The sequence below is a fragment of the Rattus norvegicus genome, chromosome 1 (genome assembly GCF_036323735.1).
Source record: "Rattus norvegicus strain BN/NHsdMcwi chromosome 1, GRCr8, whole genome shotgun sequence".
Lineage (NCBI taxonomy): Eukaryota > Metazoa > Chordata > Mammalia > Rodentia > Muridae > Rattus > Rattus norvegicus.
This window is the reverse complement of record NC_086019.1, coordinates 82,834,976-82,854,137: the sequence shown is the minus strand read 5'-3', so window position 1 is coordinate 82,854,137 and position 19,162 is coordinate 82,834,976. Positions and strand designations below refer to the sequence as shown.

At 40.5% G+C, this 19,162-nt stretch overlaps 1 protein-coding gene across 1 annotated transcript; it reads right to left on the bottom strand.

Moving 5' to 3' along the window:
- Positions 1 to 1,105: 1,105 nt before the first annotated feature.
- Eif3el1 (eukaryotic translation initiation factor 3, subunit E like 1) lies at positions 1,106 to 2,481 on the bottom strand. The gene has a single exon (XM_039100808.2). It carries the CDS (start codon positions 2,461 to 2,463, stop codon positions 1,126 to 1,128), a length of 1,338 nt encoding a protein of 445 aa, XP_038956736.1. The 5' UTR covers positions 2,464 to 2,481; the 3' UTR covers positions 1,106 to 1,125.
- Between the last annotated feature and the right edge of the window lie 16,681 nt (positions 2,482 to 19,162).

Sequence of the window (19,162 nt, the reverse complement as noted above, 5' to 3'; positions counted from 1 at the left end):
CGTGCCCGGTCCTAGAGGAATTCTGCCTCTGTGTGTCACCAGGCAGCTTTCTTGCAGCAGACAAGTTGGTCTTACCTGTGGTCCCGAGGCTCAAGTTTGCTCTCGGGGTGCTGCCCACAGGCTCTCTGCGGCGGCAGCAACCAGGAAGACCTGTGCCGCCCCTTCCAGGAGCTTCAGTGCACCAGGGTTCCAGATGGCCTTTGGTGTTTTCCTCTGGCGTCCGAGATGTATGTACAGAGAGCAGTCTCTTCTGGTTTCCCAGGCTTGTCTGCCTCTCTGAAGGTTTAGCTCTCCCTCCCACGGGATTTGGGTGCAGAGAACTGTTTATCCGGTCTGTTTCTTTCAGGTTCCGGCAGTGTCTCAGGCAGGGGTCCTGGAGAATTGTTTTTTAATTTATTCTTTCCTTTTACTTGTACAGTGTTTTGCTTGCATATATATTTGTGAAGTATGTGCAAGTGTGGTCCCGTGAGTATTTTATTCACCTTTCTAAGAAGGAATGAATCATACACATTGTTATCTTTTTTCTTCTTGAGCTTCATATGGTCTGTGAATTTTTTCTTGGGTATTCTGAGCTTTGGGGCTAATAGCCATTTATCAGTGAGTTTATACCATGTATGTTGTTTTGTGACTGGGTTACCTCACTCAGGATGATATTTTCTTTTCTTTCTTTTTTCTTTATTCTATTTTTTGACAAGCTATTCATAAAAGGAATCTTATACAATTAATGGGATGTTAAAAACATTTATTCTCTCATAAATATTATTTTCTTTTATTTCTTTTTCTTTTTTATTGGCTATTTTCTTTAATTATATTTAAATGTTATCCCCTTTCCTGATTTCCCCTCTGGAGTCCCCTTATTCCTTCCCCCTTCCCCCTGCCTCTAAATGAGAGTGTTCCCCAACACAGCCAACCACTCCCTCCCATCTCCCTGCCCTGGCTTTCCCCTACACTGGGTCTTTGAGTCTTTTTTTTTCAAGCAAGATAAAAAAATGAATCATAGCCAATTTTATTCAAATTTCCAAAATTTTTAGCAAACATGTTAATTGCTTCTAAAAATGTACGTCGTCTTTTATACATAATGGTTACTGTGTCTTCCACTGATTCCTTTTTCTTCTTTATAATCCTTTAATAGAAGCCAGAATCTTGGGTTGCCCAGTTGGGAGCCTCTGATCTACTGTTCTGATTAAGTTTCTTTTCGATATTCATGGCCAACATTTGGCTTCTAAAAGAAAGACCTTTAGTCTTTTCAATCACTTGCTGGTAGGGTGAGACTGCATTGTTGCCCATTACCACATGACCTAGTTTAGAATCAATCTTGGCATCCAACCTCGCATTTCTAATCAAATTCACAATCCATCTTTCAGCTTCTTCTGGAGTCATATTCAGTTTATCTGCTAGCATATTACTGCTGATACACTGGTGGATACGACAGAAAGTCTCAAATATGAAGAGACGGGCATTCTCAATGAAGTCCTCAAGACATGCTACCAGGAAGAAGTCATTCACAAGCACTGATTCACATTCTCTTAGCTTTTTCTGAGCTCCATCAAAATCAAAGTTAACATATAGGCATTCAACAAATTCTGTAATTGGGTCTTTATATGTGTAAGACTCCTGTTGAATAACTTTCACTAGGTCTTTCAGCACCTGCCGGCGTTTCCGCACATCTTTGTTGGTTATGACGGCAGTGGTCAAATAGCGGAGAATATGTGGACACATTGTCTGAATTGCATTAAAGTACTGTGGTTGGTAAAGGAAGAGATCAATAATATTATCACGGCCTTTTGGATGGTTGAAAAAAACAAACAGAGACCAGTGAATGAGCCATGTTCGCTGCTGAAGAGACTGGAGTGGAGAACTCACAGAATTATTGTCTATGGTCTCTTTTAATCGAGTAAGGTCTTCCATGGCTGCATCCCAATTCTGCATTAATATTTCAGAGGCCAGTTTTCCCCAGAGTGAACTTAAAGCATTTCTATCTGTTGCTGGAACCAAAACTCTAAAGAAGTAAAGATACTCTGCTGCTCCAGAGTAATTTCCACACTCATATTGGAATTTTGCGTATCTGTAGAGCATATCTAAGTACTCCTGCCTAAACCCATGCTTGTCTGCCAGGTAGTCAAACAACATCCGGCCATCCCTGGTTGACTGCATCTGCCTTGTAGTTTCTGGATCTTCAAACATCTTCACAATTGGCTCTGTTTCTGCCTGGAGTTGTTTCAGCTGTGCAACAACTGTGGTTCTTTTTTCTCTCAGAGCATGGGGAATATCATCGGAATAAAGGTTTTTGTAAACATCCATAGCAAAGTCCACCATATTGGTATCACTAAGAAGATCCAATTTTCCTTGTAATAATTCTTTCTCATTATAAATCTCTTTCACAGAGAGAAACTCAAGAAGCGGAAAGACCAGGTGTCGATCCAGAAAGTGTGCGATGCGAGTAGTCAAGTCGTACTCCGCCATCTTGCCGGGGGAAAGGAGGGTCTTTGAGTCTTAACAGGGCAAAGGCTTCCCCCCATGGATGCCCAAAAAGGCCATACTCTGCTACATATGTGCCTGGAGCAATGGGTCCCTCCTTGTAAACTCTTTGGGTGGTTGATTAGGCTATATAAGACCTGAGGGGGTCTGGTTGTTTGATATTGTTGTTCTTGCTATGGGGTTGCAAACCCTTCAACTGCTTCAGTCCTTTCTCTAACTCCTCCATTAGGGACCTCGTTCTCAGTTCAATGGTTGACTACAAGGACTTGTCTCTGTATTTGTCAGGCTTTGGCAGAGACTCTCAGGAAACAGCAATATCAGGCTCCTGTCAGCATGCAGTTCTGGAAATCCACAATATTGTCTGGGTTTGGTGACAGTATACAGGATGGAGCCCAATGTGGGGCCATCTCTGGTTGACCTTTTCCTGCTACATACTTTGCCTCTGTATTGTCTCCTGTCAATATTTTATTCTCCCTTCTAAGAAGCACTTTGGGGTATAGGGCCACTGGGAACAGGAAGATAGGGTCACTCAAGCTGCAGGTCCCCTGCTCTCCAGACTGAGCCTGGATTGGAAGGGACCCAGTCAAACAGCTCCCTGCACCCAAATCCCATGGGACGGAGAGCTAAAATTTCAGAGGGGCAGACACGTCTAGGAAGCCAAAGGAGACTACACTCAGCCCACACTTCTAACTCTAGAGGAAAACGCCTAGGGCCATCTGGACCCCCTGTGCACAGGGACATGAGAAAAGGCGGGAGAGGCTCTTCTGGTTGCTGGACTCACAGAGAGGTGAAACACAGCACCTGAGGAGCGATGTCAGGCATAAAAGCAGAGGGAAGACCAACTTTTAGGCTCCAAGTGACCTGCCTGGTGGACTCAGGACATGTGCCCAAAGGAACAGCAGAAGAACAGTAGACAGGAAAGACTACATGCCTGAAAGCAGAATACTCTGTTCCCATAACTGGCTGAAAGAAAACAGGAAAACAGGTCTACAGCACTCCTGACACACAGGCCTATAGTATGGTCTAGTCACTGTCAGAAATAGCAGAACAAGGTAACATCAGAGAAAACCTGATGGCAAGAGGCAAGTGCAGAAACCCAAGCAACAGAAACCAAGACTACATGGCATCATTGAGGACAATTCTCCCACCAAAGCAAACACCGAATATCCAAACACACCAGAAAAGCAAGATCTAGATTTTAAATCACATTTGATCATGATGATGGAGGATTTCAAGAAAGACATAAAGAATTCCCTTAGAGAAAAGCAGGAAAACATAAATAAACAAGTAGAAGACTATAGAGAGGAATCACAAAAATCCCTAAAAGAATTACAGGAAAACACAAACAGGTGAAGGAAATAAAAATGGAAATAGAGGCAATAAAGAAAGCACAAAGGGAGACAACCCTGGATATAGAAAACCAAAGGAAGAGACAAAGAACCATAGATACAAGCATCACCAACAGAATGCAAAAGATAGAAGAGAAAATCTCAGGAACAGAAGATTCCATAGAAATTAATGACACAACTGTTAAAGATAATGTAAAAAGGGAAAAGCTACTGGCCCAAAATATACAGGAAATCTGGGACACAGTGAGAATATCACACCTAAGGATAACAGGTATAGAAGAGAGTGAAGACTCCCAACTCAAAGGACCAGTAAATATCTTCAACAAAATCATAGAAGAAAACTTCCCTAACCAAAAGAAAGAGATACCCATGAACATACAAGAAGCCTACAGAACTCCAAATAGATTGGACCAGCAAAGAAACTCCTCTCATCACATGATAGTCAAAAAACCAAATGCACAAAACAAAGAAAGAATATTAAGGGGTTGGGGATTTAGCTCAGCGGTAGAGCGCTTGCCTAGCGAGCACAAGGCCCTGGGTTCGGTCCCCAGCTCCGAAAAAAAAAAAAAAGAAAGAAAGAATATTAAAAACAGTAAGGGAAAAAGGTCAAGTAACATATAAAGGCAGACCTATCGGAATGACACCAGAATTCTGACCAGAGACTATGAAAGCCAGAAAATCCTGGACAGATGTCATACAGACCCTAAGGAAAAACAAGTGCTGTCCAGGATACTGTATCCAGCAAAACTCTCAATTAACATAGATGGAGAAACCAAGATATTCCATGACAAAACCAAATTTACACAATATCTTTCTACAAATCCAGCACTACAAAGGATAAAAAATGGTAAACACCAACATAAGGAGGCAAGGTACACCTTAGAAAAAGCAAGAAACAAACCGTCTTGCAACAAAACAAAGAGAATACAAGCACACAAACTTAATCACACATCTAAATACGAAAGCAACAGGAAGCAACAATCACTTTTCCTTAATATCTCTCAACAACAATGGACTCAATTCCAAAATAAAAACACACAGATTAACAAACTGAATACACAATGAAGACCCAACATTTTGCTGCCAACAGGAAACACACCTCAGAGACAAAGACAGACACTACCTCAGAGTGAAAGCCTGGAAAACAACTTTCCAAGCAAATGGTCTAAACAAGCAAGCTGGAGTAGCCATTCTAATATCGAAAAAAATCGATTTTCAACCAGAAGTCATCAAAAAAGATAAGGAAGGACACTTCATGTTCATCAAAGGAAATATCCACCAAGATGAACTCTCGATCCTAAATATCTATGGTCCAAATACAGGGCACCTACACACATGAAAGAAACCTTACTAAAGCTCAAAGTACGCATTGCACCTCACACAATCACAGTGGGAGATTTCAACACCCCACTCTCATCAACGGACAGATCATGGAAACAGAAATTAAACTGAAACATAGACAGGCTAAGAGAAGTCATGAACCAAATGGACTTAACAGATATTTTATAGAACATTCTATCCTAAAACAAAATGATGTGCCTTCTTCTTACCACCTCATGGTACTTTCTCCAAAATTGACCATATAATAGGTCAAAGACAGGCCTCAACAGATACAGAAAGATAGAAATAATCCCATGCATCCTATCAGACCACCACGGGCTAAAGCTGGTCTTCAATAACAACAAGGGAAGAATGCCCACATATACATGGAACTTGAACAATGCTCTACTCAATGATAACCTGATCTAGGAAGAAATAAAGAAAGAAATTAAAGACTTTTTAGAATTTAGTGAAAATGAAGGTACAAACTTACGGGACACATTGAAAGCTGTGCTAAGAGGAAAACTCATAGCTCTGAGTGCCTGCAGAAAGAAGCAGGAGAGAGCATATGTCAGCAGCTTGACAGCACACCTAAAAGCTCTAGAACAAAAAGAAGCAAATACACCCAGGAGGAGTAGAAGGCAGGAAATAATCAAACTCAGAGCTGAAATCAAAGAAGTAGAAACAAAAAGGACCATAGAAAGAATCGATAAAAACAAAAGTTCGTTCTTTGAGAAAATCAACAAGGTAGATAAACCCTTAGCCAGACTAACGAGAGGACACAGAGAGTGTGTCCAAATTAACAAAATCAGAAATGAAAAGGGAGACATAACTACAGAATCAGAGGAAATTCAAAAAATCATCAGATCCTACTACAAAAGCCTATATTCAACAAAACTTGAAAATCTGCAGGAAATGGACAATTTCCTAGACAGATATCAGGTACCAAAGTTAAATCAGGAACAGATTAAACCAGTTAAACAACCCCATAACTCCTAAGGAAATAGAAGTAGTCATTAAAGATCTCCCAACCAAAGAGAGCACAGGTCCAGACAGGTTTAGTGGAGAATTCTATCAGACATTCATAGAAGACCTCATACCAATACTATCCAAACTATTCCACAAAATTGAAACAGATGGAGCGCTACCGAATTCCTTCTATGAAGCCACAATTACTCTTATATCTAAACCACACAAAGACCCAACAAAGAAAGAGAACTTCAGACTAATTTCCCTTATGAATATTGACGCAAAAATACTCAATAAAATTCTGTCAAACCAAATCCCAGAGCACATCAAAACAATCATCCACCATGATCAAGTAGACTTCATCCCAGGCATGCAGGGATGGTTGAATATAAGGAAAACCATCAACATGATCCATTATATAAACAAACTGAAAGAACAAAACCGCATGATCATTTCATTAGATGCTGAGAAAGCATTTGACAAAATTCAACACCCCTTCATGATAAAAGTCCTGGAAAGAATAGGAATTCAAAGCCCATACCTAAACATAGTAAAAGCCATATACAGCAAACCAGTTGCTAACATTAAAATAAATGGAGAGAAACTTGAAGCAATTCCACTAAAATCAGGGACTAGACAAGGCTGCCCACTCTCTCCCTACTTATTCAATATAGTTCTTGAAGTTCTAGCCAGAGCAATCAGACAACAAAAGGATGTCAAGGGGATACAGATCGGAAAAGAAGAAGTCAAAATATCACTATTTGCAGATGATATGATAGTATATTTAAGTGATCCCAAAAGTTCCACCAGAGAACTACTAAAGCTGATAAACAACTTCAGCAAAGTGGCTGGGTATAAAATTAACTCAAATAAATCAGTTGCCTTCCTCTATACAAAAGAGAAACAAGCCGAGAAAGAAATTAGGGAAACGACACCCTTCATAATAGACCCAATAATATAAAGTACCTCGGAGTGACTTTAACAAAGCAAGTAAAAGATCTGTACAATAAGAACTTCAAGACACTGAAGAAGGAAATTGAAGAAGACCTCAGAAGATGGAAAGATCTCCCATGCTCATGGATTGGCAGGATTAATATAGTAAAAATGGCCATTTTACCAAAAGCAATCTACAGATTCAATGCAATCCCCATCAAAATACCAATCCAATTCTTCAAAGAGTTAGACAGAACAATTTGCAAATTCATCTGGAATAACAAAAAACCCAGGATAGCTAAAGCTATCCTCAACAATAAAAGGACTTCAGGGGGAATCACTATCCCTGAACTCAAGCAGTATTACAGAGCAATAGTGATAAAAACTGCATGGTATTGGTACAGAGACAGACAGATAGACCAATGGAATAGAAATGAAGACCCAGAAATGAACCCACACACATATGGTCACTTGATTTTTGACAAAGGAGCCAAAACCATCCAATGGAAAAAAGATAGCATTTTCAGCAAATGGTGCTGGTTCAACTGGAGGTCAACATGTAGAAGAATGCAGATCGATCCATGCTTATCACCCTGTACAAAGCTTAAGTCCAAGTGGATCAAGGACCTCCACATCAAAGCAGACACACTCAAACTAATAGAAGAAAAACTAGGGAAGCATCTGGAACACATGGGCACTGGAAAAAATTTCCTGAACAAAACACCAATGGCTTACGCTCTAAGATCAAGAATCGACAAATGGGATCTCATAAAACTGCAAAGCTTCTGTAAGGCAAAGGACACTGTGGTTAGGACAAAACGGCAACCAACAGATTGGGAAAAGATCTTTACCAATCCTACAAGAGATAGAGGCCTTATATCCAAAATATACAAAGAACTCAAGAAGTTAGACCACAGGGAAACAAATAACCCTATTAAAAAATGGGCCTCAGAGCTAAACAAAGAATTCACAGCTGAGGAATGCCGAATGGCTGAGAAACACCTAAAGAAATGTTCAACATCTTTAGTCATAAGGGAAATGCAAATCAAAACAACCCTGAGATTTCACCTCACACCAGTGAGAATGGCTAAGATCAAAAACTCAGGGGACAACAGATGCTGGCGAGGATGTGGAGAAAGAGGAACACTCCTCCATTGTTGGTGGGATTGCAAACTGGTACAACCATTCTGGAAATCAGTCTGGAGGATCCTCAGAAAATTGGACATTGAACTGCCTGAGGATCCAGCCATACCTCTCTTGGGCATATACCCAAAAGATGCCCCAACATATAAAAAAGACACGTGCTCCACTATGTTCATTGCAGCCTTATTTATAATAGCCAGAAGCTGGAAAGAACCCAGATGCCCTTCAACAGAGGAATGGATACAGAAAATGTGGTACATCTACACAATGGAATATTACTCAGCTATCAAAAACAACGACTTTATGAAATTCGTAGGCAAATGGCTGGAACTGGAAAATATCATCCTGAGTGAGCTAACCCAAACACAGAAAGACATACATGGTGTGCACTCACTGATAAGTGGCTATTAGCCCAAATGCTTGAATTACCCTAAATGCCTAGAGCAAATGAAACTCAAGACAGATGATTAAAATGTGAATGGTTCACTCCTTCTTTAAAAGGGTAACAAGAATACCCTTGGCAGGGAAGAGAGAGGCAAAGATTAAAACAGAGACTGAAGGAACACCCATTCAGAGTCTGCCCCACATGTGGCCCATGCATATACAGCCATCCAATTAGACAAGATGGATGAAGCAAAGAAGTGCAGACCGACAGGAGCCGGATGTAGATCGCTCCTGAGAGACACAGCCAGAATACAGCAAATACGGAGGCGAATACCAGCAGCAAACCACTGAACTGAGAATAGGACCCCCGTTGAAGGAATCAGAGAAAGAACTGGAAGAGCTTGAAGGGGCTCGAGACCCCATATGTACAACAATGCCAAGCAACCAGAGCTTCCAGGGACTAAGCCACTACCTAAAGACTATACATGGACTGACCCTGGACTCTGACCTCATAGGTAGCAGTGAATATCCTAGTAAGAGCACCAGTGGAAGGGGAAGCCCTGGGTCCTGCTAAGACTGAACCCCCAGTGAACTAGACTGTTGGGGGGAGGGGGACAATGGGGGGAGGGGGGAGAGGAGAACACCGATATGAAAGGGGAGGGGGGAGGGGGATGTTTGCCCGGAAACTGGGAAAGGGAATAACACTCGAAATGTATATAAGAAATACTCAAGTTAATAATAATAAAAAAAAAGAGAACAAAACCACATGATCATTTCATTAGATGCTGAGAAAGCATTTGACAAAATTCAACACCCCTTCATGATAAAAGTCCTGGAAAGAATAGGAATTCAAAGCCCATACCTAAACATAGTAAAAGCCATATACAGCAAACCAGTTGCTAACATTAAAATAAATGGAGAGAAACTTGAAGCAATTCCACTAAAATCAGGGACTAGACAAGGCTGCCCACTCTCTCCCTACTTATTCAATATAGTTCTTGAAGTTCTAGCCAGAGCAATCAGACAACAAAAGGAGATCAAGGGGATACAGATTGGAAAAGAAGAAGTCAAAATATTTGCAGATGATGTGATAGTATATTTAAGTAATACCAAAAGTTTCACCAGAGAACTACTAGAGCTGATAAACAACTTCAGCAAAGTGGCTGGGTATAAAATTAACTCAAATAAATTAGTAGCCTTCCTCTACACAAAAGAGAAACAAGCTGAGAAAGAAATTAGGAAAACGACACCCTTCATAATAGACCCAAATAATATAAAGTACCTCGGTATGACTTTAACAAAGTAAGTAAAAGATCTGTAGAATAAGAACTTCAAGACACTGAAGAAGGAAATTGAAGAAGACCTCAGATGATGGAAAGATCTCCCATGCTCATGGATTGGCAGGATTAATATAGTAAAAATGGCCATTTTACCAAAAGCAATCTACAGATTCAGTGCAATCCCCATCAAAATACCAATCCAATTCTTCAAAGAGTTAGACAGAACAATTTGCAAATTCATCTGGAATAACAAAAAACCCAGGATAGCTAAAGCTATCCTCAACAATAAAAGGACTTCAGGGGGAATCACTATCCCTGAACTCAAGCAGTATTACAGAGCAATAGTGATAAAAACTGCATGGTACTGGTACAGAGACAGACAGATAGACCAATGGAACAGAATTGAAGACCCAGAAATGAACCCACACACCTATGGTCACTTGATTTTTGACAAAGGAGCCAAAACCATCCAATGGAAAAAAGATAGCATTTTCAGCAAATGGTGCTGGTTCAACTGGAGGTCAACATGTAGAAGAATGCAGATCGATCCATGCTTATCACCCTGTACAAAGCTTAAGTCCAAGTGGATCAAGGACCTCCACATCAAACCAGATACATTCAAACTAATAGAATAAAAAGTGGGGAAGCATCTCGAACACATGGGCACTGGAGAAAATTTCCTGAACAAAACACCAATGGCTTATGCTCTAAGATCAAGAATCGACAAATGGGATCTCATAAAACTGCAAAGCTTCTGTAAGGCAAAGGACACTGTGGTTAGGACAAAATGGCAACCAGCAGATTGGGAAAAGATCTTTACCAATCTTACAACAGATAAACGGCTTATATCCAAAATATACAAAGAACTCAAGAAGTTAGACCGCAGGGAGACAAATAACCCTATTAAAAAATGGGGTTCATCAGACACTGGATCACCAACCAGGCAGCATACACCAGTTGAGGCCCCCAACACATACACAGCAGAGGACTCCCGGGTCTGCGTTCAGTCAGAGAAGATGCCCCAAATCCTCAAGAGACTGGAGGCCCCAGAGAGTTTAGAGGTCTCGTGGAAAGGGCATTCGGGGTGGGAACATCCTCGTGGAGACAAGGCAGTAGGGAGGAGGTATGGGATGTGGAACAGTCGGAGAGTGGACCAGGAGGGGAATAAAATCTGGAGTGTGAAAAGAAGAGATTAAATAAAAAGAAGGAAAAATAAAAATAAAAAATGCAGATTGCATCTGCAATGATTTGGATTGAAAAAAATGGGGTTCAGAGCTAAACAAAGAATTCACAGCTGAGGAATGCCGAATGGCTGAGAAACACCTAAAGAAATGTTCAACATCTTTAGTCATAAGGGAAATGCAAATCAAAACAACCCTGAGATTTCACCTCCCACCAGTGAGAATGGCTAAGATCAAAAACTCAGGTGACAGGAAATGCTGGTAAGGATGTGGAGAAAGAGGAACACTCCTCCATTGTTCGTGGGATTGCATACTGGTACAACCATTCTGGAAATCAGTCTGGAGGTTCCTCAGAAAATTGGACATTGAACTAACTGAGGACCCAGCTATACCTCTCTTGGGCATGTACCCAAAAGATGCCCCAACATACAACAAAGACACGTACTCCACTATGTTCATAGCGGCCTTATTTATAATAGCCAGAAGCTGGAAAGAACCCAGATGCCCTTCAACAGAGGAATGGATACAGAAATGTGGTACATCTACACAATGAAATATTACTCAGCTATCAAAAACAATGACTTTATGAAATTCATAGGCAAATGGAGGGAACTGGAAAATATCATCCTGAATGAGGTAACCCAATCACAGAAAAACACACGTTGTATGCACTCACTGATAAGTGGCTATTAGCTGAAATACTTGAATTGCTCTAGATGCACAGAACACATAAAACTCAAGAAGAATGACCAGAATGCCAATGCTTCACTCCTTCTTTAAAATGGGAACAAGAATACCCTTGGGAGGGAATAGTGAGGCAAAGTATAGAACAGAGGCAGAAGGAACACCCATTCAGAGCCTGCCCCACATGTGGCCCATACATATACAGCCACCAAACTATATAAGATGGATGAAGCAAAGAAGTGCAGGCCAACAGGAACGGGATGTAGATCTCTCCTGAGAGACACAGCCAGAATACAGCAAATACAGAGGCGAATGCCAGCAGCAAACCACTGAACTGAGAACGGGACCCCCATTGAAGGAATCAGAGAAAGGACTGAAAGAGATTGAAGGGGCTCGATACCCCATATGAACAACAATGTCAAGCAGCCAGAGGGAGTAAGCCACTACCTAAAGACTATACATGGACTGACCCTGGGCTCCAACCTCACAGGCAGCAATGAATAGCCTAGTAAGAGCACCAGTGGAAGGGGAAGCCCATGGTCCTGCCAAGACTGAACCCCCAGTGAACGTGATTGTTGGGGGAGGGCGGTAATGAGGGGAGAATGGGGAGGGGAACACCCATATAGAAGGGGAGAAAGAGGGGCTGGGGGATGTTGGCCCTGAAACCAACATAACAATCGAAATGTAAATAAGAAATACTCAAGTTAATAAAGAAAAAAAGAAAAAAAGACCCCTAGCATCATAATTCCACATGCTCAAAAATACAAACACAAATAAGCAAAACAATGTTTCCACCAAAACCCGCTAACCTTATTACAGTAGATCCTGACATTTACAATATACTAGAAGCAATGCACAAGAACTTCAAGATATCAATTATGACTGTGGTCAAGGAATTTGAAGAGGATATGAGTAAATCTCTTTATGAAGTCTGTGAAAACACAAAGAAATAGTTGAGTGAAGTAATGAAAGCAATTCTAGATATAAAGGTAGAAGTAAAATTGCTAAAGAAAATCAAAGTGAAACAAAAGTGTAAATGAAAAATTTAGCATTTCAAACCAAAATCTCAAAGGTAAACCTCACCAACAGAGTGCAAGGCAGAGAAGAGAGAATCTCAGGAGTGGAAGACAGAAAAAAATGGGTGGCTCAGTCAAAGAAAATGTTAAGTCCTTTAAAAATACAGGCATTAACCCTGCAGAGATTTGATGTGTCAAGATGAAGAGATAACCAGCAGAGCACCCAGGCTCTCAGAGGAGAAGGGGAGTGGGAGGCCAAAAGACTGGGTGAGGAGGGGCCAGGACCAGCAGTGATCAGGGTGTAAAATAAATAAATAAATAAATAAATAAATAAATAAATAAATAAATAAATTTATTAATGGAAAAAATTTAGAAGCATAAAATATCCTGGAAATAAAGGACTCTATGAAAAAAATCAAATCTGTGAATGGTAAGGATAGTGAAGAAAAAGAAACCCAACTTAACATTACAGAAAATATTGTTAACAAAACCATAAAAGGTAATTTTCCTACTCAAAAGAAAAAAGTTCCTATCAAGATGCAAGAAGCCAAAACTCCAAACATACTAGATCAGAAAAGAAATTCCCCAAAGAGCTTAATCAAATCACTGAGTGTGCAAAACAAATAAAGATTATTAAATGTTGTAACAGTTATAAACCAAGTAACATATGAATACAACTCATTAGAATAACACCTGTTTCTCAATAGACACTCTAAAAACCAAAAGGGCTTAAATGGATGTTCTACAAACTGTAAGAGAGCTCACATGTTGGCTTAGACTACTTTACCCAGAAAAACTCTCAGTTACAATAAACAGAACAAGAAAAACAATATAAACAAACTTAAACAATTTCTACCTCCCAATCAGCTTTTACCTGAAGAATTTAGTCACACCCAAGAAGACACAAGAAATAAATAATCCCAGTTCAGAACATCAAAAGGAGGCACACACGTTACCAGTTTACCACATCAAAGGAAGGCAGCACACCATAACATCGAAAAAAAGAAATCAATAAACGCTATTCACTGATAACTGTCAACATTCACAATCTCAATTCCCCAATAAAAAAGACACAGATTCTTGGGCATTCTGTACTTTTTGGGGTTGAGAGTGGGGAGAATATCCACTTGTTAGTGAGAATATACCGATTATATCCTTCTGGGTCTGATTTACCTGACTCAGGATATTTTCTAGTTCCATCCATTTGCCTGAAAAACTCAGGATGTTCCCTTTTTTAATAGCTGAGTAGTATTCCATTGTGTAAATCAAACACATTTTCTGTATCCATTCTTCTGTTGTGAGACATCTGGGATGTTTCCAGCTTCAGGCTACCACAATTAAGGCTACTATGAACATAGTGGAACATGTGGCCCTGTGGCATGGTGGGGCAGCTTTAGGGTATATTCCCAAGAGTAGTATTGCTGACTAGGTCTATTTCCAATTTTCTGAGGAAGCTCTAAATTGATTTCCAGAGTGGTTGTACCAGTTCGCAATTCCACCAGCAAAGGAGGAGTGTCCCTCTTTCTTCCCATCCTTGCCAACATGTGAATACCCAAGATACAGTCCACAGAATTCAAAAAGGTCAACAAGCTAAAGGGCCCAAGTGAGGATGCCTCAGTACCACTTGGGAGGGAATAGAAAGCAACCACAGGGGAGGCAGGGAGAGAGGGACAGTGGAGGGAAAGGGATTGCTGATGATTAAAACTGAAAACCAGGTGTCAACTGAGTTAATACATAAATCAAGAAACTTAAAATGTTTCAGCATTGAATAAAAATGAATACTCAGCATACCCAAACATTTGGGATGCAATGGGGGCAGTTCTTTGATGCAAGTTCATAGTGTTAAGTGCCTACATAATAAACCTGGAGAGATCTCATACAAGTAACTTTGCAGCAGTCCTCAAAGCTCTAGAACAAAAAGAAGAAATAACACCCAGAAAGAGTATACTGCAAGAAATGATCAAACTCGGGGCTGAAGTGATGAACTAGAAACAAGAGTAAGAATACAAAGAATCAATGAACTAGAGTTGGTTCTGTGAGAACATTCAACAGGATTGACAAACCTTTTTGTTTGGGTTTAGTTTGTTTGTGGGTTTGGTTTGTTTGTGTTGTTGCTGCTGCTGCTGCTGCTGCTGCTGCTGCTATTGTTGTTTCAAGATAGGGTTTCCCTGGCTGGCCCTTGTTCTCCTAAAACTAGCTTTGTACACCAAGCTGGCCTTGAAGTCAGATATCCATCTGCCTCTGCCTCCTGAGTGCTGGGTTTAAAGACATGTTTCACCACTGCCCAGCTAAGGTGGACAAACTTTGACCCAAAGTAATGAAAAGATGTAAAGAGAAAATCAAAATTATTAAAATTAGAAATGAGGGGGCTGGAGACATGGCCCAATGGTTAACAACACTGGCTCCTGTTCCAGAAGACCCTGGTTTGATTAATTCTGAGAACCTACATGGTAGCTCACAACCATCTATAACCAGTTCCAGGGAATCCAATACCCTCTTCTGAACTCCATGAGCACTGCATGCGTGTGATGCACAGATAACATGTGGACAACATTTATGCATATACACACAAATTAATAATAACAATAATACTAGTAATACTAATAATATAAAGACAAAAGGACCAGTATAATCATTTGTACCCTATCAGATTATAGAATAATAAAACTAGAAATAAGTAGCAAGAGAAATTGCACAAAGATTTGAAGACTGAACAGCACAATTTTGGAGGAAGAGTGGATCATTGCCAAAATCAACAGGGAAATGAGGAAATATCTGGCATCAGATGGTAACAGCTATCTCTATGATAATTTCCACATCTGCTTGAAAACTTTTAATGATTTCCTAGATCGCAGTTTCCTTTCTGACGTAGTTCAATTTGGGAAAATGCACATCTTCAGGCAGAGACTGAACTCTTCTTTACTTTGCTTAATCAATTACCATGAGAATCACATTGTATCTGGGAGAGTAATGTTTTCCTTGGAGTGCATTAAAATGACACATAGTAAACAGGGTCATTGATGCCATGGGAGAGAGAGTCCTTCTGTCTTGTCCCTTATTTAGTCATGGCTCCTGTGAGGCAGCCTTTCCAAGACACTTCGTGCCTGTGCTGCTTAATATCAGTGGGATTCACACTACCGTGAACAAGGGTTTGTAGCACTCCACACTCAGAGAGGAGGTATGGCACCGTTCCCACAGTTTCTCTCTTCTCCCCTATTCTACCATTACATTAACAATATCTTATAATACCTTATATTTTGGGGTTTTTGTTTTGCTCTTCAGATATGTTTTTCCACTATTTTTCTGTCAAGTTAGGACATCCCCTTTCTTATTTTATCTGTATAATATTTCTCTTGGTCTTCATAAAGGTGTTTTATTCTTTAATTTTTTATTTATGTATTTTATGTGTCTATTGGTTTACCTACATGCATGTCTGTGAAACACATGATTATAATGCTGCAGGAAAACAGCAGAGGCGTCAGATCCTCTGGAAGAGGTCTTACAGACAGGTAAGGCCTCCATATGGTAATGGGAATTGAATCCAGGTTCTCTGGATGATCGGCCAGTGCTCTTAAAAACTGAGTCGTTTCAAACCCCCAGATTTTCCTTTGTTAATACTTTTGTATCTGATCCAATCAATGATTCAAACTCAGGAGAACAATGCCCATCTGAATTTTTACAATTCCAAAATCTTTCCAAGGATGTTTTGTTCTTATAGAATTTTACACATTTCTCTTAAAGCCCTGTATTGGCTCAAGTAGTCATAATGTAATCTTTTAACAGACATTTGGAGTTTCCCAGCTGCTGTATACTACATTAAATCCTGTTGCCGTGTCTTTCCTTCTGGACAACAGTGCAGTCCAACCTTGGAATGTTAGCATCTCCTCTACAGGATCGTGGCTTTTGCTGTGTTTTTCCTGTAAATTTCTGTTGCTTGCTATTGTTCTGCTTTTGTTTATTTAACTCCTTTATCTTGGATTTCATATTAAATTTCTCCTTAAATATGCTGTCATTTTCTCACATCTCTTATCTATTTAACGCACACATTTCTATAGGAGACACTCTGTAAATCATTTTAATACTGAATTTTTTCATTATGTGATTGTCAAAAATTGTATTCACTTTTAACTTGCTGGGAGTTGGGCAGGTTTTCACTTTTTTGTGTTGCGTGAGGTGTGTGCATGTATGTGTGTGTTCAATTGTGAATGTATGTGTAAGGATACACATTGGCATCATGTGCCTTCTTTCGTCTCCCCCAAATTGTTTGAGACAGGATCTCTCACTCAACCTGGAGTTCATGAGTTGCTAGTCTAGCTGGTCAGTGGGCTTCAGTGATCCACCTGTCAGCCCCTGCCCAGCCTACCACATTCAAGTTTACATTGATGCTTGACATCTGAACTCACTTTCTTTTTTTTTTTTTAATTAACTTGAGTATTTCTTATATACATTTCGAGTGTTATTCCCTTTCCCAGTTTCCGGGCAAACATCCCCCTCCCCCCTCCCCTTCCTTATGGGTGTTCCCCTCCCAACCCTCCCCCCATTGCCGCCCTCCCCCCATAGACTAGTTCACTGGGGGTTCAGTCTTAGCAGGACCCAGGGCTTCCCCTTCCACTGGTGCTCTTACTAGGATATTCATTGCTACCTATGAGGTCAGAGTCCAGGGTGGGTCCATGTATAGTCTTTAGGTAGTGGCTTAGTCCCTGGAAGCTCTGGTTCCTTGGCATTGTTGTACTTTTGGGGCCTCGAGCCCCTTCAAGCTCTTCCAGTTCTTTCTCTGATTCCTTCAACAGGGGACCTATTCTCAGTTCAGTGGTTTACTGCTGGCATTCGCCTCTGTATTTGCTGTATTCTGGCTGTGTCTCTCAGGAGCGATCTACATCCGGCGCCTGTCGGTCTGCACTTCTTTGCTTCATCCATCTTGTCTAATTGGGTGGCTGTATATGTATGGGCCACATGTGGTGCAGGCTCTGAATGGGTGTTCCTTCAGTCTCTGTTTTAATCTTTGCCTCTCCCTTCCCTGCCAAGGGTATTCTTTTTCCTCATTTAAAGAAGGAGTGAAGCATTCACATTTTGATCATCTGTCTTGAGTTTCGTTTGTTCTAGGGATCTAGGGTAATTCAAGCATTTGGGCTAATAGCCACTTATCAATGAGTGCATACCATGTATGTCTTTCTGTGATTGGGTTAGCTCACTCAGGATGATATTTTCCAGTTCCAACCATTTGCCTACGAATTTCATGAACTCGTTGTTTTTGATAGCTGAGTTCCATTGTGTAGATGTACCACATTTTCTGTATCCATTCCTCTGTTGAAGGGCATCTGGGTTCTTTCCAGCTTCTGGCTATTATAAATAAGGCTGCAATGAACATAGTGGAGCACGTGTCTCTTTTATATGTTGAGGCATCTTTTGGGTATATGCCCAAGAGAGGTATAGCTGGATCCTCAGGCAGTTCAATGTCCAATTTTCTGAGGAACCTCCAGACTGATTTCCAGAATGGTTTTACCAGTCTGCAATCCCACCAACAATGGAGGAGTGTTCCTCTTTCTCCACATCCTCGCCAGCATCTGCTGTCACCTGAGTTTTTGATCTTAGCCATTCTCACTGGTGTGAGGTGAAATCTCAGGGTTGTTTTGATTTGCATTTCCCTTATGACTAAAGATGTTGAACATTTCTTTAGGTGTTTCTCAGCCATTCGGCATTCCTCAGCTGTGAATTCTTTGTTTAGCTCTGAACCCCATTTTTTAATAGGGTTATTTGTTTCCCTGCGGTCTAACTTCTTGAGTTCTTTGTATATTTTGGATATAAGGCCTCTATCTGTTGTAGGATTGGTAAAGATCTTTTCCCAATCTGTTGGTTGCCGTTTTGTCCTAACCACAGTGTCCTTTGCCTTACAGAAGCTTTGCAGTTTTATGAGATCCCATTTGTCGATTCTTGATCTTAGAGCGTAAGCCATTGGTGTTTTGTTCAGGAAATTTTTTCCAGTGCCTATGTGTTCCAGATGCTTCCCTAGTTTTTCTTCTATTAGTTGGAGTGTGTATGGTTTGATGTGGAGGTCCTTGATCCACTTGGACTTAAGCTTTGTACAGGGTGATAAGCATGGATCGATCTGCATTCTTCTACATGTTGACCTCCAGTTGAACCAGCACCATTTGCTGAAAATGCTATCTTTTTTCCATTGGATGGTTTTGATTCCTTTGTCAAAAATCAAGTGACCATATGTGTGTGGGTTCATTTCTGGGTCTTCAATTCTGTTCCATTGGTCTATCTGTCTGTCTCTGTACCAATACCATGCAGTTTTTATCACTATTGCTCTGTAATACTGCTTGAGTTCAGGGATAGTGATTCCCCCTGAAGTCCTTTCATTGTTGAGGATAGCTTTAGCTATCCTGGGTTTTTTGTTATTCCAGATGAATTTGCAAATTGTT